Source organism: Manis pentadactyla, chromosome X (genome assembly GCF_030020395.1).
Source record: "Manis pentadactyla isolate mManPen7 chromosome X, mManPen7.hap1, whole genome shotgun sequence".
Classification (NCBI taxonomy): domain Eukaryota; kingdom Metazoa; phylum Chordata; class Mammalia; order Pholidota; family Manidae; genus Manis; species Manis pentadactyla.
Window position 1 is genome coordinate 6697879 of NC_080038.1, and position 25094 is coordinate 6722972.

Sequence of the window (25094 nt, forward strand, 5' to 3'; positions counted from 1 at the left end):
TCATTTCCGCATAACTCTCCAGCCTGGCACAACTGTGAAAGGAGATAAATATGCATCATTTGGGGTTTCATTGCTGCCATAAAACACAACACCCTCATTCCAGCCAGTCCATGGGCTTCTGATAGCAGCCTTCACTGGCCACAGGTTGCCAGTTTCCGAGGCTAGTACACGGCCTCTCACAAGGGTGCTGACCTGGTTTCTATTTTCAACTGGAATTTCCTCCTCTGGGGTCATGTGAGTCCCCACCCTCAGGGGCACTTTCCTGGTTCTCTGTTCAGTGCCCCACCTTGCCCCTTGCTTTGGAAGCGAAGAGAATTCCATGCTCATCCTTCTGCAGAGTCCAGTGAGAAGACTCATGAACATTATGCTTCAGTAGCTGCTGGGAACCAGCCTGGCTGAGCCTCCCATGCTCCTTTGTAGAGACACCAAGGTGACATGTACTCAGGAAGCGGCTGAGATCTAAGACAAGACCTGCAGGAAATGATAGCAGGAGGCCATGTTGTAGGTCTAAAGCTGGAAAGACATCTCCATTCACAGGGTCACAAGAATGTGGAAGAGTCAGCCAAAAGAAACATCACAAAGTGTAAGATGGGGCCACATCCCTTGGCAAAACACGGGCTGCGCTGGCAGGACCAAGAGCTCTGTCACTGCTCAGCTGGCGTGGCTGAGCGCTCAGTGAGCTTTCAGAGTTTAAAGAACAAGGCAGTGGTGTTTTTAGGGTTGGCCCTTGGAGGCCCTTTACATTCTTTCCTCCGAGGGAGTTCTGGCTGCACTAATGTAAAAATCTCAAAAGCAAAATGAGAGGAACGAGCATTTTAAACCAATGAGTAAATGACATTTTTTTCAGAGTTCTTTCTCCACTTTGAACTGGTAAGAACAGCAATGCTCATGACAAGCATTCCACCTAGAATATTTACAAAATAAGCAATGAAAAAATACTATGTTAACTTAAAAATTCCCAAAGGTTTCTTGGATCTTAGAGAATCGGACAAGGCAGATAGGTTTCAGACACTGTACATAACCTCTATGCAGATGCACCTTACTTTTAGTCAAGAGGAAGCCTGAGAGAAGAAACTACATGTTATCCTTTTTTGAAATTCTCCTGTAATGCTGGACACATACTCATTCTCTACCCATACTGGTGAATAAATGAATGTTCAATGATACTCTGCCCTTATCTGAAAGTACCCAGCACTAACCACGTGTGTCCCCTTCCTTTTGCCCTCATTCTTGAGTAACCCTAGACCTATCTGCCCCATTGGTAGTAATTTGAGACATAGCTTTGGACCACAGATCTGCAAACTTTTCCAGGAAAGGGCCAGATAATAAATATTTTTGCCGCTTTGAATGCCAGACAGCCTGTTGCAACTGCTCAACTCTGCTGTTGTAGCATGAAAGCAGCTGTAGTCAATATGTAAATGAATGGGCATAGCTGTTTCCAATAAAACTTGATTTGCAGACACTGAAATTCGTATTGCGTATCATTTTCCCATGTCGTGAAATAGCCTTCTTTTGCTTTTTTTCCCAGTGTTCAGAAATGTAATATTTATTCTTAGCTCGGAGTCTCTGAAAAAGCAGACAGCAGTCTGGATTTGGCCAATGGGCCATAATTCGCTGACCCCTGACTTAGACAAAGGAGTGACTGCAGTATGGCAGGTGTTCTACTAGGTACGAGCATGTACACAGAAAACTGAGAAAAACCACCAACCATCTAGGATTTGGCAGCTGTGCAATCGATTGAATGATGAAGACTGGGCAAGACTTTTGAACTTCAGAGAGGAGATTCTATGTGTGTGCATTATTTTTAATATAGCTTGTCCATTTACATGTCAAAAGTGATCAAACTAACCAGCTAATTTCCAAATGTGGGCTCTGATATGTTTGAATGAAAGGATTAATATATTTTTCTTCTGATTGTGAATGATCTCATCCACAATTTCTTCCAGGTTTTAAAAGAAGAGATAAATTTAAAAACTTTTTAAAGTGACACTAATAAATCAAAGCAGATTTTTAAAAAAATCTCTTGGGAGGTGATTCTGAATGTTTTCCTGTTGGTAGACTGAGGAAGCACAGCTGCTAAGCACAAGGAAACAAGGGAAGGTTGTGACAATTCTGTTAAAATATTAATATCATTCAGTCTGTTTCTGTAACATTCCCTTGACATCTATTTAGTCTATATCCAATCAATGTGAATTTGCAGGGACTGGTATAGGATGGCACCACCATCCTGCCTTTGTTGTTTAATTAGGTCTAAGGAAATAATATATATTCAGATCCATGACAGAAAGAACTCATTTTGACCAAGTGAAAAAAAAATTGAGAAAGATTTGCACCTTCTTAAAAATCTCAGTATTTTCAAGAGAATTTGATGACACACCGTGATAAAGTGAGTGATTTGCCCATTTCTTTACCTCTTAATGGGCTCACCCTCACCATGGCCCCATCATGGAGGGAGTGTACTTCCCCACCCACTGACAGTAGGCTTGGACATTTGACTTGCCTTGGCCAAGGGCAGCTGTGTAGAGATGAGAGTGTGCCAGAGTCCTGCCTGTGCATTAAGAATACTTAGTCAATTCCATCTGTCATATTGTGCCTCTGCACCTCCCCAGGTAGAAGCTACCCCACCAACCCAGGGCCCTGGAATAAACACATGAAGCAGTCCCTGTGGGACAGGCAGCTTGACTTTGGGTCAAAAGGCTGAACTCTGCCCTGGAGAGCCAACCCCAGCTGACCCACAGATCCATGAGAAGAAATGATGTCGTTTTAAGCCACTAAAGTTCAAAATAGTTTGTTACACAGCACTTTAGCGTGACAATACCTAACCAATACAAACACAATTCTACATTTTAGACAACACAGCTATAAAATAAAGAACTATTTTGTGTGTCTGTGTGCATATGTGTTTGCATGCCAGGAGTTCAATATTTCATTCCTTTTTAATGCTATCCAAAATTTAAAAAAAGTGTTCCCCAGTGCAGAAATCTGGTGGAAGGCCCCATCGTTCTTTGAATCCAGGTTTCCCCTTAGAGTTCCTACCATGGGTGATATGAAGTATCTACACAGTAATGATGGCATTATCTGCCTACCTAATTAAAAGCAATAAGTTGGCCTAAGTCTAGGTTTTAGAAAATATTCTCCCCTTTCTAATAAAGGTCAAAGCAAGTTATATAGTAAAACTGTGCAGTAAAGTGTTTAATAAGAGTATGCCTATGTTTGCAGAGTCAGACAGCATCAGCACTTTTTACACCTTTTTTTGAATAGTGGGAACCAAATAAATGCAGGAAGTCTTTCTAACTGTGTTCCATTGATAAGGTTTCACTCTGCAGCCTCCTGAATAAAAACAGCTATTAAGGGTTTTTTTGAACCAGCTAATCTTGATAAGGTTCAAACTTTTCCCCAAGAGAGGTCTATGAACTGCCACTCCCTTTGAAATGAATGAATAAAAATGCATGTGTACCATGAATGCCAGGATTTACATAACCCTTGTGCTGCTCAAAGCACAGCTGGGTCATGGCTACCACAAATACATGCAGGACTTGTGTTTATCCTTGTTCATAAATACTTTGGGAGGGCAGAGTGCCAGCTCTCATGTACCTTTTCCAGGCTGCTGCAAGCTCAACCACGCGTTGTCATTCCTGAAATGGATGTTCCATTAGAATAGCCATGCAAAGAGGGAGTGTGGAGCATTCCTGCAGGAGCTATACTCTGTGGTGTTTCAATCAAAAGCACTTCGCTGGAGAAAACACAAGAGTTGGAATCACAAAATTACTACAACACTCAGCTAAAAAATACCGAAAAGGATGTTCTTTATTTGTGGTTGTATATGTTACTAAGACCAAGAACACCGAAACCTCTCTGATCTCATTATCGATTCACCTTATTTTCTCCTGTCATGTTTCTGATGTTTTTGTCATAAATCATCTGTGGAGACAGAAATATTCCTGTTGTACTGGAAGGACAGAGGGTAATTTGAAAGGTATCCTTTTATGGAGAACAAGTCATTGGTTGCCTGGATTACAGATGGAGGTTGGAGGTAGTGTGGGTGTGACTAAAAAGGGGTAACATGAGAAAGTCCTTCTGTGGTGATGGAACAGTTCTGTATGTTGAATGTGGTGGCAGCTATGCCAGCCTATACCATGATAACATGGCACGGGACTACACATACATTCTCTCTCTCTTTCTCTCCCTCGTTCACTCGCTGGCTCACGCACACATACACAGAGGAGTGCATGTAAAAAACTGGTGAAATGTGAACAAGGTCTGTAGTCGAGTTAATAATACTGTACCGATGTCAATTTCCTGGTTTTGCTATTTATGCACTATAGTCGTGTGAGATGCTATCATTGAGGGAAGCTGGGTGAAGGGTACCTGGGAAATCTTGGTACTACTTTTATAACTTTCTCTGAGTCTGATTATAACAAAATAAAAAGTTTTAAAAAGTGTCATCATAAGCCAATGCCATTTTAACAGTCAGCCACAGTGCAGCAGTTCAAGCACTGAGACCTGGCAGTCGGACAGACAAGGATTTGAGTCCCAGGCCCACTACTTACTGGCTGTGTAACCTGAAAACAGATCTAAACTTGGTTTCCTCACCTTTCAAATAGGGATGATAATGGGACCTACCTCACAGGGCTTGTTTAAGGATTTAAATGAGCTAACACATATAGAATGTCCAGGGTTCACGGAAAGCATTCAGTAAATAGTGGTTATTACTGTTATTACTATAAATCAGCCTAAATATTTCTAAGAGCTGTAAGTTACTGATTAATTTTGTTGGCATTCCAGCACATACGAAGTGTCAGACACATGCTACATGTGAGCAAGAATACGGAGTCCAGATGCCATCCCTGGTTCTGGCCTCTGCCCCCTTTGGACACTTCCGGTTCCGCTGTGAATATAGTCTTTACAGAAGCACTTAAAGCAAGATGGACATTGTAAAAGTGATGCACAGGGGCCTCAGGAGGAGCTAACTTACAAATGAGAGGCACTTTCTGCAGTCAAGGTTGCAAGGGAAGTTTTCTCTCTGCTAAGTTAACCAGAGTTCAGGATGGATAAGCTGCAGTCCTCAGTTGCAACTAGTCCTCAACCAGCAGAGACCTAACACATTACTAGTTGACATGTGGTAATTAAAATAACCTACAGGGAAGAGGAAAGAGACATTCTAAGGAATTGGGAGTCCTCTATATTCTCAGGAATTTAGAATCTTTCATAATGTAAGCAAACCCCAAATAAGACTGAACATGCATTTGGTGACTTTTATGTTTGCCAATGCCCCCCCCAGCCCCACCCTGCACTTCTCCTTCTGCCAAAACCAAGCAAAACTTTTTGCCCTTCGCTGTGCTGCCCTGTGCCCTCCTGGGACTGATCTCAATGGATTGGTCGGGAGATGGGAGCGCAGGAAGACAACAAAGTCAGGGTGTTTGTCCTCCCACTCCATCCCTGCTTCTCCATCCTCTCTGGGGCCACTTCAGGGTCCTTGCAGCCAACACTGGAAGTCACTGGTTTCTGGACACACTGGTTCCTCCCTGTGCCCATGTGGCAACAGCGCCGCAGCGTTGCTAATCACCGTGTGCTTCACCACTCCTTGCTGATCCCCTTAAACCTATTGACACTATCAGTGAGGATTTATTCTGAGCCTTTCTCGGTGTGCCCTCTGTTTCCTGCTGGGATCCTGATGGGTACAACGCCCTTCTCTGTAAGTCAGTAGCAAATGTGGGAGAATGCGTCCTCTTTTGAGATCAAAGTTAAGAGTATGCTTTACGTTTTGCTAAGACCATCAAAATGACATCATACGGAGACTGTTAAAGGTCATGTGCATAAACACTTAGAAAAATAATACTACGTGTTACCATTTTCAAATTCTTCCAGCAAATTCTTCCAATTTGTTGCTCAACTATTATTACTCTGTGGATCTAATTAAAACAGCACAAGCACCGCCGAGTAAGGAATCCAGAGCAATGTCAGGGAGTTCTGCCCAGGCGGGGCAGCACCTACCTGGCACCGTGAGCTCCGCAAATGAAGAGCCCAGGTGCTCCGCCTGCTGGCAAGGGGCTTGCAGCCTCTTTATTTTACTTGGACTGACTTAGACATTTCTTTACCAGCTATTTCAGTCAGCTGCAGAAAGGGGTCATTCAAAATATATTTTTAAGGTTTATTAATCTGACGTGGTTTTTTTCTGTTTCCGCGGCAACTTTGCCCAAAGCCACAACTCCGAATTCTTCTGAAAACTTCATCTCAGAAATGTAATTTAGCTGATACTCCAAACATGCAGATTTTACCATAAAACTTTTTTTTACATTATAAGAGTTCTAAGAGTGTGTCAAATAACCAGAGAAAATCCTGACTAGTTTTCATTTCAAGTGGACAAGACATTTTTCAATGAAAAAGCCCTTAGTAGCAATGCTCATATTAGAATGAGCAAATCAGTCTCATATGCTGTGTGTATAACTTATCCAAACTAAGATGTAGTCCATATTCACATTCAAGTATTCACCATGAACGGAGAGAAAGCAGGACCGTATAATGATTAGTGGGAGTCCTTTTTGTTTCATCTGACCTCTCCATGTTTTTAAGTATCCAGAATGTATTTAAGAATAAAATGCATCAGAAAAGTTGATCTCTTGAAAATTAGGTTACAATCAGAGAATCTGAGAAGGTACATTAAAATATATCAATCGAGTATATTCATTTGTAAACATTTGGTGATCTTAGTGCAAAATTTGGCGAGCACCTAAGACCTTTAAATCTATTTACTCCCCGTCATTTCACGGCTTACAATCTAAATCAGGCTGTGCTAATCCAGAGTCAGCGATCTGGCGGGGACTTAAGGAAGGGCCCCACAATCCTTGTGAAAGGCAGACGAGCTATACCAGCAACACACCTGCCGCCCTGGACTGCCTGGGAGACTTTTAACCCAGATGCAACAGAGAGAGGAGCGCTGGGAGGGGCTGTCTCCCTCTCCCTTCCTGTTGCTTCTCTTCAGTGCCTTTGCATTCCACCCCCCCACCCCCCACCACCACCACCACCCCCGCCAGCAGGCCTGCCCACGTCACATCCTCAGGGAGTGGCTGCTGCACAGAAGTGGGCCCCAGCCCCTCACTCACGGACACTCCCAGATCCAGCGTCCATGCGTGCAGGCTTTCTGAGAATCCCTCACATCCTAGTTTAGAGATTGATTCCTGACTTTAGACCCAGGATTAACAGACTTCATAAACTGGTATTCCAGCTAAATCAGAACAGAGGTAGCAAATTTAGACACAGCTGTTAGACATTAATAAGTCAAGAAGTCAGCTGAAGTCTGACACAGGAGAGAAGACAGGAAATGTTTAAAAAGCCCAAGATTACAAAGGGCTTCTGCTCACAGATATTTATTGGGTGCCCACCCTGTGCCAGGGCCATTCTAGGCAGTAGGGATATCATGGGAAAAGAATGACTGGGTGCTTATACCACAGTAGGTAGCAACAGACAATGAATGTATAATCGAATACCAAATAGTGATGCAAACAACGAAGGCAGCTCCAAGTGTGATATGATCAGTGGTGATTGAGTGGGATTAGAAGCACTTAGGAGAGAGCAGTCAGGAAAGGTGACTTTTTTTTCTGCAACTTGTAGGATACAAAGAACACCTGCCATGCAAAGAACATAACATCCCAGGCAGAAGGGATAGCATATACTGGGGCCTTGGGCAGGAAAGAGCTGGTCACATTTGAAGAACAGAAAGGACACTAAAGTGGCCGGACAGTCCTAAACTGAGGGAAGGTGTTAGAAAGCAGGGAGGATCATGTGGGAGGGCTTGGAAGGCAGAGGTCATGGATGAAGGTATTAGTCTGAATGTAACGTAGAAACCAACCAGAGAGCTTCAAGCACTGAAATGTTACAACTTCTTTTTTTTTTTAAACGATCTCACTGGTCACAGGATTGGAATACAGGGTTACCGTGCTGTCTTGGTGAGGACAGTGGGTGCTGAGAGTTTGGACTGAGGTGACAGCATGGAAATGGAAATAAGAGGATGGGTTTGGGGAGTTGTGTGAAACAGACCTGGTGCCGGTGACTCAGAGATTCAGTGTGGGGGGTTCAGCAAAGGGAGGAGTCAGGCTGACCCCAGGTGCTCTGGCTCAGGCACCTCACCAAGTGGCCAACCATTTCATGAGATGGCAAAGGCTGAGAGCGCTACAGGTGAGTAGCCAGTGAGGAATCGAAACCCAGCGAAGACTGCACGTGACCGGACAATAACACCCCAAACAATGTGAGATGCCAGTGCACATGCTCCGAGGTTTTCCCCATGTAGGGAAGAAGAAAGGAAAGAATACAAGTTTATTAGCAGAAAGGACAAGGCAAAGGGGAGTATTTGTTTTCCTATGATTGGCAGATATCTCTGCTATGCAACACCCAACAGGAATCTGATTATCAGTTAACAGCGGTGCTTAAGAAGTGTTTTGAAGGATGGGCAATGCGGCTTCCTCAGATGCTGGGAGTTCCAGACAGAAGCCAAAGAGGCCACCTCCAGGACCAGCTCTGAGTGCAGCAGAAAAGGGAGCACGTAGTGGGCAGGGAGAGGGGACGGTCTCCACAGTTGGCAGCGGCATTAATGAAGGGGATTCAATATTCTCCCATGCATTTGTAACTTGCAAACTTTGTGCTTTTGTGAGGAGACAAATGACAAGCACACAGAGTGTTATAAACGTGAATTTTGGGCTGGGCAGCAGGTCAGTATGAGTTCTGCTGAATTTCCTAAGATGTCCACACTGGCAGTGCTGATGGATGATAACTGATTAATATCAGCTCAGCCTTGCAACACTGCCCAGTTCTGGATGTCTTCTGAGTTGCCAAAGAATGTCCTGTAATCAACACCACTTAATTATTAAGTGAACGTAATGACTTCGAAGTCTTTGAAAATCAGAAGTCCATGGAATGCAAATTTGGAAACGTTCATATTAAGACCTAACCATTTTGGGTGAAGAGAGGCTCCCTGTCAGGGTAAGTGGCTGGGCCCTTCCGCGGGTTCCTTAGGGAGGGTTAAACAGAGAAAGAGAAGTCAGCATTTAATGTCCAGGCTGTGGTCAAGAGCACAGAACAGCGCGGGTGCGGGGGGCGGGGGTGGGGTGGGGTGACTGCACCAAACAGGAAGTGAGCTCAGCAACGGGGGCGCTCAGCAGCAGACTGGGCCAAGGACAAGAATGGCTGCATCTTGACAGCTGACTCCACAGGAACCAGGCCCAAATCAGAGTTTAGGCCCCCTGCTTTTCGCCACACCTCCATGAACACAACACACATTACCCACCCACAGATTTATCTTAGCCAGAGGCACAAAACCTTCTGACTGCTTCCCTTTCATAGAAGGGGGGTGAAAATCAGTATGTTCCTCCAGGGAGTTGCCTGGAGTGCCTCTGATCCTGTTCGAAATCCAAGGCTCAGTGCAGTATCTCTACTGAAGGAATCGCCATACTTAATTGAATAGGTTGTCATGAAATTAGACATGTGTTGCATGATTTTGGCAGTCAGCGTTTGTAATACTTAGTGGTTGATGGAAGAAGGCATGTGAGTGCTAGCTGGGAAGGCAGGTTAACTGACCTGACTTTTTGAGGTCACCAAAATCGGGAGAGCATTGTTAAAGCTGTAATCATCGAAACTGGGGTGCTTCATTACTCTATCCCCTAAAAAGACTCTTCTCTTTTTAGATCTTATTATATGGTAGTTGTCACATCTTCTTAAAAACATGCATGAAAATCACATAGACCAGTGGGTCTCAAGAAGCGGTGAGTTTGCCCCCCAGGGGACATCTGGAAATGTCTGGAGACATCTTTGGTTGTCACTATCTGGCAGGGGACGGAGAGGGGGAGCACTATGCTACTGGTATCTACTGGGAGAAGCCAAGGACGCTGCTAGACATCTTAGCGCACAGGACAGCTCCCACCAGAAAGAACTATCCTGCCCAAAATGTTCATTTTGCTGAGGCTGAGAAACCCTGAGAAAGACCTAAGGATATGGCATGGAACTGAATGGACAGCAGAGAGAATATAGTCTATGGTTCTGCAATATCTTTCTAGGTTGACAGATAGCAACTGCACTAGTTGGGGTGAGCATTTAATAATGTAGATAAACTGTTGAATCATTGTTGTATACTTGAAACCAACATAATAGTGTTTATCAACTATAATAAGAAATATAAATAGAAAATAGTAAAAATTTGGTTTTTGTCTGTACCATTCCAATCAAAGAGCTATTGGCCATGCAATTCAGTGATCTGTATGGTCACATTACCTCACTGAAGGTACAATGTTTGATTGTTGGCTTATTATGGTGACAAAAGGGGAGGAGGAAGGATAATTCTTTGGCTCATCCACCTCAATTCTCTACATGAGCCACATGAGCTCTGTGGGATCAGAGCACCTTCATGGAGCTCTCTGTTTGGTCACCAACGACACCTGTGCCACCTTGAACTCTACCTCCCTACGCCTGGACTTCTTCAGCCATGAAATAGAAAACCTGTCTAACCCACAGTCTGGATTTGAGGCTGACAGTGACACTTACTCTGTCCAAATACTTTGCAACTCTTGCATAAGACAGTAATAATGAGGGACATATTATTATGACCTGCAGTTTCTCTAGAACTGCTGCCAGGAAATCACTGGTTCATGAATGTCATCCTTGACCCTCATACTCCAGCACCTCTCTAGCCCATCCAAACAAAGTCTGGCTGGTTCAATGTCCTAAGCATCTCTCAAACGGCAGCCTCCAGGCCAGCTGCCATCCTCCCGTATGTCATCTTCTCTTACTGCTTCCTGCCCAAATGCCAGGATGTGCTCTGGCTCCTCCCCACCCTCAGCTCCATCCTGGAACCACTGTAGGCTTTTCCAAATGCAGACCTGATCAAGCCACCAAAACACATCAAGGATGACACCCAGCTGGAAGGGTGGAGTCACCATAAATGGAATGCAGGAAAACCGTGGGAGGAAAGGTTAGGAGAACATTAGCTGCTAATACACATTTTTGTTATGATGATAAAACAAGAGAACTGTTGTGCTATACTTTGGAAAGGTGTGACTGATTACATAAATGCAGGATGCTCTTATCTACTTAAGTGTTTGTATTTCTTTATCACCATTATGCCCATTTAAAAGATGAGTGAAAAATTCACTGCAACTCTTAACATCTTCAGTATTCAATAGTCTCTTTGGAAAATCGACCAAATAGCTAGCACACAATAGGCACTCAACAAATGCTTGCTGAATGAATAAAATGCAAGCCAGTGACTCCTTATATGCAGTCTCACCTTGGACAAATGAAAAAAGCACTGAAGGAAGAACATTAAATATGTGTCCCTCCTGGATCACGTTTCAGAAGAGACAAGAGGTACACAGGCACACGGAGGGTAATTCTTTTCCAGAAAAGCACAGACAAAAAAGCCCCCAAGACCTAAGGCAATATGTGGCAGGGGCAAACCATGTCGAGCAAAGTGGAATATTTGTGCTAAAAGGCAAAACAAGCTTTTGGAATTACCTAAACCAATATGGGGGAAGCAGACAAGGGGTGCAGTGTTATAATAGATATGAAGCCATAGAGGGTTACGTTAGTATGAAAAGCAATGGTCACACTTCATAAAGAACATTCTGCTGACTTGTGACTGAAACAGAGCTGCTGAACGCTGCTCCTTTATCACTTGAAAGTACGCATGGGAAACCTCAGAGGACCTCGAAGACTTCTTCCGACCCAAAAGCCAACAAACTCCCTCTGGAATCCTCCTTTTTACAGTCTTAAATCAGAAAATATGTATGTGGTGATCTGTACTGGAATAAAGGGCTATTTCATCAGCAAATCTTCAGATTGCAAGAGGAGACTGTTACCATCAGCTTAACTCTAAATGTATGCTTTTAGGAGGAGAAAGCTGAATGAAAATAATTTTTAGATTGGTCTGTGATGCATTGTATGTATTTGCATAATTGGGGCAATAATCATTCATAGAATGAATAGATTTTTTTAAATTGAAGAGCCAGTTCTCATCTTTCCTCCCCACCACCCCACCTTGCAATGCGCATAGAGACCTCAGGTTACAAATCAGCCGGCACCGGCACACATTGGAAATCTGGAAAAGGCCCGGGGAGGGGAGAGGCGTGAGATGGATTCGGGCATAATGAGCGCAAGCTCTAGATCCTTCAGAGCAAAGAAAACCTCTGACAAAAACAGGTTACCCTTAACACCTCTTTACAAGGCAAATCACTGAGCTGCTAGTGTCTCTGAAAAACGAACAAGCTTTAGAAACTTCCTAGTGTCTCACTTGGCATCTCAAGGCAAGTAACCGGCAAAACTAGGGAAAGCCATCACAAGGTTCCTAGAATGTCCGCCTTGGAAGGCACTTTCAACTATTTTCTAATTCAGGCCCTCTTTTTTTCCAGCCCAGCAAAGTGAAACGGCAGAGGTTCCCGGTTAGCCCAATGGCCCCCCAGCTGAGCAGGAACCCACCCGGCCCCACCAGGAACCAGTTGGGGCAGCTCCCGGACCTCAGTACACATCACCCCCATCCACCTCAACTCCTCTCTTGAAAAATAGATATCTTTTTAGTGTGGAGAGTGCATTTTGGAGGACACAAATTCCAGATTAACTATCTTTGCCTTATTATAAATATTGATGATTCATGTCTTAACTTTCTGCATGCTTCTTTCCGGTTTTTAAAGGTGGCATTCAACATGTCCAGCCTCAACAGTGAAAATCATGTCAAGGCAAACTCAGTAAAGTAGCAGATGGCAGAATAACCACAGTATCCAATCTCAAAATGACGCATCTTATGATTGGAAAATAACTGTTCAGAGATTGGAGTAAGCTCACACTGCTACCTGCTGGCTTCCTGGAGGTGGCATTCAGAATCTTCGGTAGTACTCAATCCTCAGAGACAATCTTTCTTCTTTTCCTTCTTTTCTCTCTCTCAAAAATAAATTCCAACTAGAATCTGGATTTGGTTGATCAGTCATTAACCTTGAAATCTTGCCTCCTTCTTTAAAGGAAGCAAAGCCCATGAGCTTTTTGTCTGTGTGTCCTGCAGACCCCAGCACAGAGCACAGTGCCTGGCACGTAGTAGGCCCCCAGTAAATATCTGTGGAACATTTGAGTCAACAGGGAAAAGAAAGGCCACTGACAGAAGACCCTCGGCATCCTCTTGTATTAATCACAGAATGTGCAACATCCTGTCCCACTACAAACTAGGAGGGAAATGCACACGCCTTTCCAAAGGGCCAAGCGGCTGCCCCCGGATGCGTCCTACAGCATTTCTGCCGAGAGTCCCCTGGCCACAAGCTCGAATCACGAAGCAGCCCTGCCTCCAGTAACTTTCTCCCCGAATATCTGAAAGCCGAACGCGCGAACGTAGGCCCAGCCCCAGGAGCCCCATTTCTCAGCCCTGGCCAGCGAGGTGGCGACAGGGTCCAGCCCTGGCCGAGAACGCAGTAACCACTGCTGCGCATAGGAACGAGGGCTCTGGGCGCCAGGGGTGGAGGACTCCCCTTCTAAGGAGCAGCAGGTGACACTCGGGGACTACGTACGCCGCACCTTCCACCGCCACCCCCTACCGAGGACCTCAGGGGAGCCCCGGCTCCCACCAACCCTGCGCTGTCCCCTCCCAGGCCGGCCGAGTGGCGCCCCCTGTCGCCTTTGAGGGCACCAGGACACTCACCGCGTAGTGCAGCTGCGGTTTCTCGCGGTGCACCGGGTCCCCCATGTCGCCAACCTGAGGTGGCAGCTCTTCTCTGAGATCCCCCTACTTCATCGCCATCCCCGGACGCGGGCCCTGCTCCTAGCGCCCCGAGCGCGGTGCAGAGCGCGTCCCGCCGCGGAGCCGGCGGGGACCGGGAGGAGGGACCGCGACGGCGAAGGGGAAGGAGAAGGAGGGGGAGGAGGAGGAGGAGGAGGAGGAGGAGGGAGCGGCCGAGTCCGAAGCGGAGGGCGGGCGTTTAATCCCGCCGTTTAATCCCTTCCGCGCTCGGCGGGCCCGCGTCGCGGCGGGGCCGCCAGCCGGTGGGGGCCGCGGCCACCGAGCGCGCCCACGACAGGTGTCAGGGCTGCGGGCGCCCCTACCTCTCGCCACGCTGCCCCTGCCCAGGCCCGTGCTCAAGCCTCCAACCCCGGCGAGAGGGCGAGCTTGGCTTCCCAGGAGGGACTTTGGCTAACTTTGCAGGGGTGTGGGTCTGACGCTGGAAGACGATTCCGAACCGGCTCCGGCAGAGGCGGAGTTTCGGGGTTTGCAAAGCCCTCCTTCGGGAGCGCCTGCATGGCGGGAACCGGGCAGCGAGCAGGCCTGAGGGGCCGGGAAAGGCCGCCTAGGGGAACTGCGGGGCTTGGGGGGACGAGGAGTGGCCCGGCCGCGCCACTTTGGGCAAACTGAGTCTCAGAAGGTTTGCAGGACCTGGGCATGTCTGGGGAGCCCCAGGAAATCTGCTGGAACTCTTGCTACAACGTGAAGATCGGCGTTGGTGCCAGGCAGGATCTGAGCTGAGTTGGGGGCAGGGTAAGGAAGGGTGTGTTCAAAGCGCTTTTTTTCTGTGTCTTGGCTCTTAGGTGCAAATCCAAAAACGACAAAGCAAGGATTTGTAAACAGAAGAAACGTACAGTATTTGCAAACGCTGTAAGATAAGCCAAATCATTTTTAGCACACATCGGAGGTTCACAGCACCACCTAAAACTGGCCTCTGCTCTGCAGTCCCTCATGGAAGCCTGCACTTTACAACACCTTGGCGAAGAGCGCCAAGGTCCCTCCCCAGGCCTGGCACTCTGTGATTTATGTGCAGCCTCCTGGCAAGCTGAGTTCAGACAAAGGCAAAGTCTGGGGCCAAACCTGAGACTCCAGACCCAGTGGAATCAATCAATCCCAGCCCAAGATGCGGTAACTATCAAGGGGAAGCGGGGCTTCTGGGTGGCTTGTGTCAATTCTTCAGGGTCCCCCTGTGCTGGGCTCGTTCAGTGGCCCTCTTCCTGCTCTGTATAGGTTCTGGGGGTGGGAGATAGGAAGTGCCCCCCCCTTGAGTCCTTTACAGTTTAGTTGGATGGACCACCCACTGGCAACATAATCATAAATAGATTTGATTCACTGCTCAGCAGTGAAAGGAAAATCCTAACTGATGTGCACAATGACACAGTATTCCCACAATGTTTTGTTGAGAGAAAGAAATTGGACACAAAAGAGAACCTACTGCAGGATACCACTTATTTATTCTGGAGTTGAAATTCAAATGTTGAACTGAAATGGGTAAATGTGATCTGTGGTGATACAAGCCAGAACAGTGTATTATCAAGATAGGGAGGTGGTATTGACCGAGAGGGGATACAAGGGAACCTTCTGGGGTACTGGAAATGTTCTATATCTTCATCTGTATGACAGCTACCCAAGTACACCCACAAGTCAAAACTCACTGAGTGGTCCAGTTCAGGTTTGCGCTGCTTAGCACTTCGCTATGTGTGTTGCATCCTGCAAGATCATATGCTGCAGTAACATCCCCTGCTGAAACCGGCACCTTCCAGCCCAAGTGCTGCCTGTCTGAAGAGAAAGTCAACCTCACCATTTGTCCAAGTCTCCCTGCAGCTTGCTCTGCCCAGGTCTCCTTCCCGTCTTCCACACATTATTTCTATTCAAGGTATATTCTAAACACCACTCTAATAAAAAAAATGTCGTATTTGCATGTCTCGTCTTCTAAGAACAGAGCATGCCCACTCACCCTGGGTCTCTCCCTGCTCCCCAACCTGTTCAGGCAGAGCTGGGAAAATGACCCATTAAATCCCCTCTTTGCTTTCCCTCCGCACTGCTGCCAAAAGCAACCTTTAGAGCTCTGTCACCACAGACATTCAGAGTAAGTCAGAGAACTAGCGCAAACTTTGCCAACTGCGTCCTTCAGAGAATGGCACCACCACCAATTTAAGGACCTTTGCTTGAACTCTCTGGCCTTAAAACTGCTTCTGCTGTCATATCTTCCAGTCAGCCCCCAAAGCCAAATAAGCTTTCCCTCCAAAAACTGTTTCATTATTAATATACGTAAACAATACAAGGTGGATCCCTGGATTCAAAAAAATCTTGACCATAGTCTTTTAATCATTACCCCTGAGAAGTCACCTCTATGTTAAAAGTCATCTTAGATGTTCTCTGTATTCCACTTTTAAAAAATATATTGTCCCTAAACAGCATTATTGTAAGCCAAAAACAATCCATCATTTCCAAACTGTGCACTTACATTTCAGGAATGACTTCTGCCTGCTAGCAGATTTCTTGCCAAATAGCCATTGCTAAGTTGGAGTTAAATTTTCAAGTGCAATAGGGTTGTTTTCTGTGTTTGCAAGGGTTTGGGGAGATAGGACAAAGCATTTAAGGAAAGAAATTATCAGTCCATGTTGCAAGACTCTTAAATTCACCTCAGAGAGAATCATATACCTCTTCAATTCTTAGTCCCTTTGTTCAAGGCTCAAGAAGGGATCTAGAAGATTGTGTGGATTCTAAGGGGTCTGGTAAATTTTAAACAATTCAGAGTCCACACATTATTTCTATTTGAATATATTTCAGGGTATAGTCTAGACACCACTCTAACATCTTATTTGCATGTCTTGACTTCTAAGTATCCTTCCCATGTTCTTTTTTATTCACTTGGCCCTTTATTCAATAAAGAGTTTTAAGTGCATACAATTTGCAGATATTATTCCAGGTCATTTAAACTATATGTTAACCTGGCAGGTGGTTTTGCAATGCACCTTTGGCCTTTTGGGGTAAAGGAGGGAGACAAAGAGGGCCCAGAAAACGTCCCTTCAGAGGAGGCTGAGGCTCATCCCATTTGCTGGTTTAAGAGCCACCTTGGCTGATGTTCTCTTTCAGGTAGTCATTTAAAAAAATAATAATAAACTTCTCTGATGTTTATAATTTCCCCCAGAGAGGACTCAAAAATAATCTCTTGGAGTTCCTCTACCAGCACCACTTTTAAGAGAAAATGTGTCACGCTAACAGTAGAATTTCCTCATCTTCCAGTCCCCAAACATTACAGCATTTCCAGGACCAAAGGCTGCCCTTGCTGCCAGAGCATTTAAATTCAAGGCCTTGTTGGCATTTACTCTGTCTGCCTATACGCTGAGTTAACATTTTCCACATTCAGTGCCAACTCAAGGGCTATTACTTCTTTCAGAAAAACTTTACCTAAATCCATGGAAGCAAATTCAACTTCAGAGGGGAGGATTTGCCAAGAGCCCATGTGAGCACTAGAACCCACTTGGGCCAGGAGGCTGAGGCCCCTCAGGGAGGCCCAGCCCTGACAAGGGTAAGAGTGGCTATGAGACCCCCTTGGGCGGGAACCCCTTCCCTAAGACCCAACGCCCACACTCTTCCATACTATTGTCCTATCAACCCACCTGCTAGAGTATTTTTTTTTCAATTTTGAAATAGAAAAATTAGTGACATAAAATGTGCAGTTTAATGAATTTTGCAAGAATTCATAACCATCCTCAAGGTCAAGGAATAGAATGTTGCAAAGGTCCCAGAGGGCCCAGGTGCCCCGGCTGCATTCTAACACCCTCTCCCCTACCTGAGGGAGACATGGCCCTCTTTATAGACTTTGTTTCTTTGCTTTCCTTTCACAATAGGGCTTCTTAACCTTAGCACTGTTGACATTTGGGAATGGATCATTCTTTCCCCAAGCTGTAATGAGACATTAGTGACATATAAAACACTGTGTAAGTTTGAGGTGTACAACATAATTTGATACACATGCATATTGTTAAATGATTACTACACTAGGGTTAGTTAACACGGTCATCACCTCACATGGTTACCATATTTTGTGTGTATGGTGAGAACGTTTAAGATCTACTCCCTTAGAAACTTTCAAGTAGACGATACTGTTCATGACACTCACCATGCTGTACATGAGACCCCCAGAACTTATTCATCTTATAACTGGAGGGTTGCATCCTTTGACCAACATGTCACCATTCCTCAACCCCCCACCCCCTGTCACACTATACAATACTATACAATAACCACCATTCTATTCTGTTTCTATGAATTTAGTGTTTTTAGCTTCCACGTGTAAGTGAGATCATCTAGTACTTGTCTTTCTCTGTCGGACTTACTTCACCGAGACTGATGCCCTCGAGGCCGATCCTTGTAGTCACAAATAGTAGGATGTCCTTCTTCCAGGGCTGAAAACGATTCCACTGTATGTATATACCCCCTCTCCTTTATCCATTCATCCTTAGATGTACCCTTAGGCTGTCTCCACATCTTGGCTACTGTGTATAATGCTGAGTGACTGTGGAAGTGCAGATACCTCTTCGAGGTCCTGCTTCTAGCCCTTTTGGATATATACCTAGAAGTGGGATTGCTGGATTATATGGTAGTTCTATTTGTAATTTTTAACTTGTTGAGGAATGTCCATACTACTTCTCAGAGTGTTGGTACTAATTCACATTCCTACCAACAGTGCATGAGAGTGCCCTTTTCTCCACAGCCTCACAAATACTTGTTATCTTTCATCTTTTTGATACTAGCCATCCTAACTACTGAGAGGGAGTACCTACTGTGGCTTCGTTTGCAGTTCCCTGATGGTTAGTGATGCTGGGCACCTGTTACTGTGCCTGTTGGCCATTTGTATGTCATCTTTGGGAAAACCTCTGTTCTGGTCCTTTGCCTATTTTTTAAAGGATTTTTTGGGTTTTTTTGCTATTGAGTTGTATAAATTTCTTATATATTTCGGTATTAACCTCTCATCAGATAAATGGTTTGCAAGTATTTTCTCATATTCCATAGGTTTCTTGTTCGTTTTGCTGACGGCTTCTTTTGCTGTGCAGAAGCTTTGTAGTTTGATGTCATCCCACGTGTTTATTTTTGCTTTTATTGCTTGTGGTTTTGGTGTCATACTGATAATTCTTTGTTGTGGACATTATCCTACATATTGTCATGTTTAGCAGCATCCCCGGCCTCTACTAGATGCCAGTATTACTCCCCTGCCCAACAGCAACAACCAAAAATGTCTCCAGACATGGACAAATGCCCCCTGGGGTGGGGGGCAAGATCACCCCTGTTTCAGAACCACTGCTTTTTAGGAAGTTATGCACTCATAAATATTAGAGCTTAGTGTTACCTGTTTTCCAACTTCATGGGAGTCAATCCTAAGTGTGTATTGATTACATCTGGATTATTTTACTCAGCACTGTTTTTAAGGCTCTTCCATGTTGTTGCATGTAGCTGTAGTTTGTTCATTCCCACTGCTGGCTAGGATTTCACTGTATGTGTTTACCACTATTTCTCTTTTCGCCTGTGGTGGGCATTTGTGTCCTCTCCAGTTTGGGACTACTGAAAATCATACTGCTTGAACACCAATTACACATACCTCCTTGTGTGCACATGCATGCATTTTTGTAGGGTACAAACCTAGAGAGAGAATTGCTGGGTCACAGGCATGCAGATCTTCAACTTTACTGGACAATGCCCAACAGTTTTCCAAACTGATTGTACCAATTACAATCTTTATTTACATTATAGTATAAATAGACGGAACATAGTTTATATAAAGACTGAACATAGTTTAGAGTAGCCTCTCTTCTAGCTTTTCTCACTGGGCTAAAAAGATAAAATTCAGGAAATCAAACTCTAGGATCAGGAAGGAGAGATGGGAAAGCAGCTTAAGGCCTTCCTTGTCCAAAATTACATGTTTCCTATAAGTGAAGAAGGAGCGACCAGCCCTGCTAGGGTCCTGGAACTGGGAATGAACATTGCTGACTCCGTCCACATACACAGGTAGGAGCAATGGATATGCTTTTGAGGGAGGACACTTTACTAGGCAGAAGTTCAAATTACTGGGGGGAAAGTCTCAGCAACCCAACTGTAAACTGAAGTGCGACTTAAGGAATTACCATTTTGCGCCATAGCCATAATTTCTCCCCTTCCTCCTAACCCCATTAAGGCTAAGAAGATGGGGGGATCCAAAGAAGAATGAAGGGTCCCATTCCTTTCTCTAGGTAAGTTAAAGAGAGACAACCCCCAGCCTGAAGACAAACCTGGTCTGAAGACCACTGAATGGGGAATTCCTGGGGGTCCCCCAAATGGTGCCTGGAGCTTGGTGACATAGGACAGAGAGAGAAGGAGGCCCTGGCATTGCCTAGTACTACTGCCCTCTGCCTTGATCCCTACTACAAAGAATATCCCGAAATTATACATCAACTAGAACTGAGAACAGAATGGTCTGTGAACACAGGAACAGAAGGGAGGGAGGGAGGGAGGGAGGGAGGGAGAGGGGCAACAAACCGACTATCACAGCAGGTGCGGTTTGGTATCACTAGTTTGTCTTTCTCTCGCCATTTTGATATTCTCACTGATGAACTGCTACTCCAGGTGCCAGGGAGCCAGGGAGAGTACCTTATAAAGCATCCACAGAGATGTTTCTAACATTAATTTTCTAGTCAAGGGTCATTAGGCAAAAAAGAAAGGCTGCAATCCCTTTAGTTATGACTTCCCGAAAGACAGTTTGAGAATCAGGAAGCTACTTTTCATTATATTCATAATCTAATATTAGCCTGTTGCCTTCACCCAACTAGTTGCAGCGTCCTTTCCTCTGCACGATGTTGCAAGCACATAAGGCCTGAGGAATGCTCATGGCAACACCAGTGCTGCAGGTGCCAGAAGGATTATTTGAAATGAAAACAATTCCCCTAATTATTCAGTACCTATGTCACGGGCTCTTTGTTCAACTAGATGCTTTGCAAACTGCAAATCTCTATCCTTAGAAAAATAGTGCGGGGAAAGTATGATTACCCCCTAGTGCGGGGGTGGTATGATTACCCCCATTTTATTCATGAGGGTAATTGTTTTGCACATTAACTTGTTTTGCACATCTGGTAAACAGTGGAGTCAAGATGTACATGAAAACTGGGTCCATATCTCAGCAACCCAACTGTAAACTTAAGTGCCACTTAAGGAATTACCATTTTGCAGGCCACTCCAGATGTTTCAAAGTAGAGACTCTTTGATAAGTCAGACTTACTTGTTAGATCGCTATGGTACCTTCTTATAAAAGAGGGTCAGACACTGCCAGTGCCCCCTTGCATATCTCCTAGGCCAGTAGCTCTCGATGAGGACAATTTCCCCCCACCCAAGGGACACTTGGCAATGTCTAGAGACATTTTTGGTCATTACAACTGTTGGGGGGTGTGGGATGGGTGCCACTCGTACCTAGTGGGTAGAAGCCAGGGCTGCTGCTGAACGTCCTACAGCGTGCAGGACAGCCCCTCCCACAAGAGAGCCCCTCCGGCCCCAAAGGGCAAGAGTGCCCAGGCTGAGCCACCCTTCCGAGACATAAGAAATCCATCCTTTACCAATTTCCACTTAGTAGGATATCTCACACCACCAACAAATTTTCTTTCAGTGGACTGGGTCTTGCACCACCCAAGAAAACAAGGAGAGATTTCCCTACAGCAGAGACGAAACTGACACACAGGTGGGTCTCCACCCAACATACCAAGTTGAAAGGCTAACAGACGGGCTAAAAATTGACCATTTGTGTGATCAAAACTGACAGCTATGGAGTCCTTTGGAAACACTGGACTAGTCACCCAACAAAACCATTTATAACCTAAAAAACTCCTGGTTTCAGAGGCTCAGCAGTACTACGAATGATGGCATTTATCTGCTGCCCAGAGCTTACAAAGCAATTTCACATGTTACAGTGCCCCTGCCCCCACAGTTAATCTACTTTGCGATTACGATTTTCATTTCTGATAGGGAGCAGAACATATAAAACAAACATTAAGAATTTGTTGTCAGGAGCAAAATAAAATGAGGAGAATGAAACAGTGTGTCCTTCACTTGGTAAGTCACTTGCCCTGTCTGTATCCCATTTATTCACCAAATAGGAGAGGCCAGAGAGTTCCAGATCTCTTAAGGAATATTAGGTATACAAAGGTCAAGCACCAACAGTTTACCCGGGGCTTCTTTGTCTTGTTATGAAAAGAGAGCCAACCAAGGAAAAGTGCTCCAAGCCTAACTTCTTGATTCTTTTTCTTTGGGACGAGGCTTTATGAAAAGTGGTTCTCAACCAGAATAGTTGTGTCACTCTGGACACAATTGGCAATATCTGAAGATATTCTTTATCGTCACTACTGGGGTGGAGATGCTCATAGTATTTAATGGGTAGAGACCAGGGATGCTGCTTAATATCCCACGATGAACAGGACAATCCCGCCCCCCATTCTCACGCAACACATACAGGCACGGCAAAGAATCATCTGGCCCCAGATGTCAATAGTGCCATAGCTGAGAAACCCTCCTTTATGGGTGAAATTGTTCTCATCAAAATAAATCCTAATGTATCAGAGTCTAGGCATCAGAGTAGGGCTTTTCATTATTTCAAATTTGGTTGCCATCTTTCTTCACATTCATAAACACAGCATATATGGAAAGATACTACCTGAAGGGATTATAAGATTTCTTCTCCCTTTCAGTAGAGACAGGACAAGAGGAAAAGGAATCAGAAAGAAACGGCTAATCAGTGTTTCTGAAAGTATGGTCTTTAGCACTGCATGCATCAGAATCACTTGGGGCAAGATTTTTTTTAAAAAATGATTGTGAGGACCTCCCCAGAACACAATGAATCAGAGTGCCTTGGAGCGCCACCTCAGGATTGACATTCTTGGCAATATCCCTCAATTTTCATCGTGTACAATACAGTTTGAGAACCACTGATGCCATGGTAGTAAGATGCAGAAACTGATGATTGGAAAGGCCGAGTGACTTGTTCAAGGTCCTGTAACTAGCATGAGACGATGTCAGAACGCATCCCAAGCTCTGGATTTAATGTCAAAAGAAGGTGAAAATATCCCTAAGTTTATGACTAATAAGAAATAATCAGACCCATTTGCAGGGCATCAAAAAAGAAATGGACAACATTCAGCCCACTTCAGCACAAGCCAGAGTCTGCCAAGCGACTTCATACATTTTCCTGTGGTTTTGTCAAGTTTTCTCCCCATTGTCTTCATGACTGAGAGCAAAAAGAATGCTACACATGACTCTTTTCAAAGCTCTTAGGATAACTGATTCCTTTTCTCACATGAACATGCCAAAAAATGACAAATGTGTATAAATTACACAAATTATTAGCCCCTTTAGACTTTCCGAAGGGAAAATCCCTTCAGAGTCTATTAAAAACCCTTCCCACCTAGGAATAATTCTTTGTCTCCCATCTTGGCCAAATAAAGTTGTCAGCCATTAGTTCCCTATGGCTGATGGGAAAGCCTGAGAATTGGAACAAAGGAAAGCTCTTTCGTATATCATAACAGACAATGAAACAACTTCAAGGTTCTCAGTTTGCATTTGTGTAAGTCCCATTTTTACAGTGGATGATGGAAAGAACAAAGAAAATTCAGTCTGTGGAAGTTGTAGAAGGACATGAAGACAATGATGAATGATTTGAAAGGATATCACATGTAAGAAAGGAAAGCCTTGTCGGTTTTCTCCAGAAGGTTGGACAAAGATCAAGAGGAAATTATGAAGACTTGGATTTTGGCTGAACATAAGAAAGAACTTTCTACATTTGAGACCTGGCAATTCTACTCCTAGGTATATAATTGAAGATAAATGTAAACAGGTCCACACAAAAATTTGTACACTTTTGTTCACAGCAGCATTATTTATTTATAATAACCGAAAGGTGGAAACTCAAATGTCCATTAACTGATGAATGGATAAACAAAATGTGGTCTATCCATACAATGGAAGATTATTTGGCCATAAAAAGGAATGAAATACTGTTACACGATAAAACATGAATGAACCTTGCAAACATTACGCTAAACAAAAGAAGCCAGTCACAGAAGACCACAAATTATATTATCCCATTTATACAAAATATCCAGAATAGGCAAATCCACAGAGATCAAAAGTAGATCCTTGGTTGCCTGGGCTGGGGAGATGAGGAGTTGGGGAGTTGCAGAAGTGATAGCTAAAGGATCCAGGTTTCTTTTTGGGGTGGTGAAAATGTTCTAAAATTGATTGTCAGGATGACTGCACTACTCTGAAATATACTAAAAACCACTGCATTTTTTACATTAAATGGGAAAATTGTATGAAATGTGAATTTCATGTGAATAAAGCTGTTGAGAAAGAAGGAAAAAAAGAAAGGGAGGGATTGAGGGAGGAAGGAAGGGAGAAAGGAAGAGAAGAAGGTCTCTTTAATAAATCAAGTGGTGCAAGAGAAGGTAAACAGCTGTCCTGGGAGGTGGTGATTTTCTTTCTTCCAGGCAATCTATAAGTTGAGCCCGTATGACCATCAGCTGGCAACGCTGCACTATATGAGTGGTTTCACTAGAGGTCCTGGAACCCTAAAATGTCATAGTCAATGTTTTATCCCTTTCCTCTTTCCTTGACAGCAACATGAATGGCTCAAGGCGAAAAACCGGCTTCTATTCATTCATTCAGCCCATTCTTTCATTCCTTCAATGCAAACTGAAGGCAAAGCCTTATGATATTTCTTGATAATATATTGCTTCTTGCCTTAGGTACAGTTCCCCAGAAACAGACAATAAGACAAGGATTCATGTGCAAGTCATTTATTAGGGATGTGTTCTCAGGAGAAACTGGTAAGGGGTAAGCATAACAGTGTAGGACAGGGGAAAAAGCCAAGTAGGGGTGATTTCTGGCAATGTCCCTGTCTCAGCCTGATCCTGCGGGGAGCTCTGGAGTGTAAATTCCATCTCAGAGTGGTCCCACCTCAAGCCGAAAGAGCTGAGATTTCATATTCTCCCGCCTACCAATCATGGGCTATGGAGTGCCCCAGGGTGATGTAAACTCCCAGGCACTTCCTGCACTTTGTGGGCACAGGGAAACTACTCAAGAACCCCAAGGGAAGCCCTCTGAGAAAGTTCACGATGCCGGTCATTAGAAGCAAACCACACAGAAGCTGGGAGCTGGGACAGGCACACAGAACGGTGAAAGATCTGAGATCTTCTGGGCGGAGCACCAAAAGCAAGCATCCACTATGCTTTTGGCTGAAAACTTGTTAAGCTCAAAAGGCTGTTTGTGACTGTTCATATGTCAGAGGTCTGGGACAGGTAGAAGCTTGCAGCCCCCAGATGTGTTGCCAGCAAGG

The 25094-nt window shown here is 44.7% G+C and overlaps 1 protein-coding gene across 5 annotated transcripts in view; it reads right to left on the reverse strand.

Annotated features, from left to right (window-relative positions):
• The window catches only part of ARHGAP6 (Rho GTPase activating protein 6), a 430489-nt gene that overhangs the window by 228197 nt on the left and 177198 nt on the right, over window positions 1–25094 (reverse strand). The window contains exons 1-2 of one of the 5 annotated variants that reach the window (XM_057495811.1): window positions 13664–14204; window positions 3595–3733 (exon numbers count right to left, since the gene is read on the reverse strand). The exons of 2 other annotated variants lie outside the window; for them this stretch is intronic. Coding sequence is in view for 1 of the 3 variants with exons in the window: in XM_036912995.2 (XP_036768890.2) it covers window positions 13664–13708 (45 nt within the window). In the remaining 2 variants the exon portion in view is untranslated. Of the gene's footprint in view, window positions 1–3594; window positions 3734–13663; window positions 14205–25094 lie in introns of those variants that run through there. 2 more of the 5 variants (XM_036912996.2, XM_036912995.2) reach the window with 2 other exon arrangements.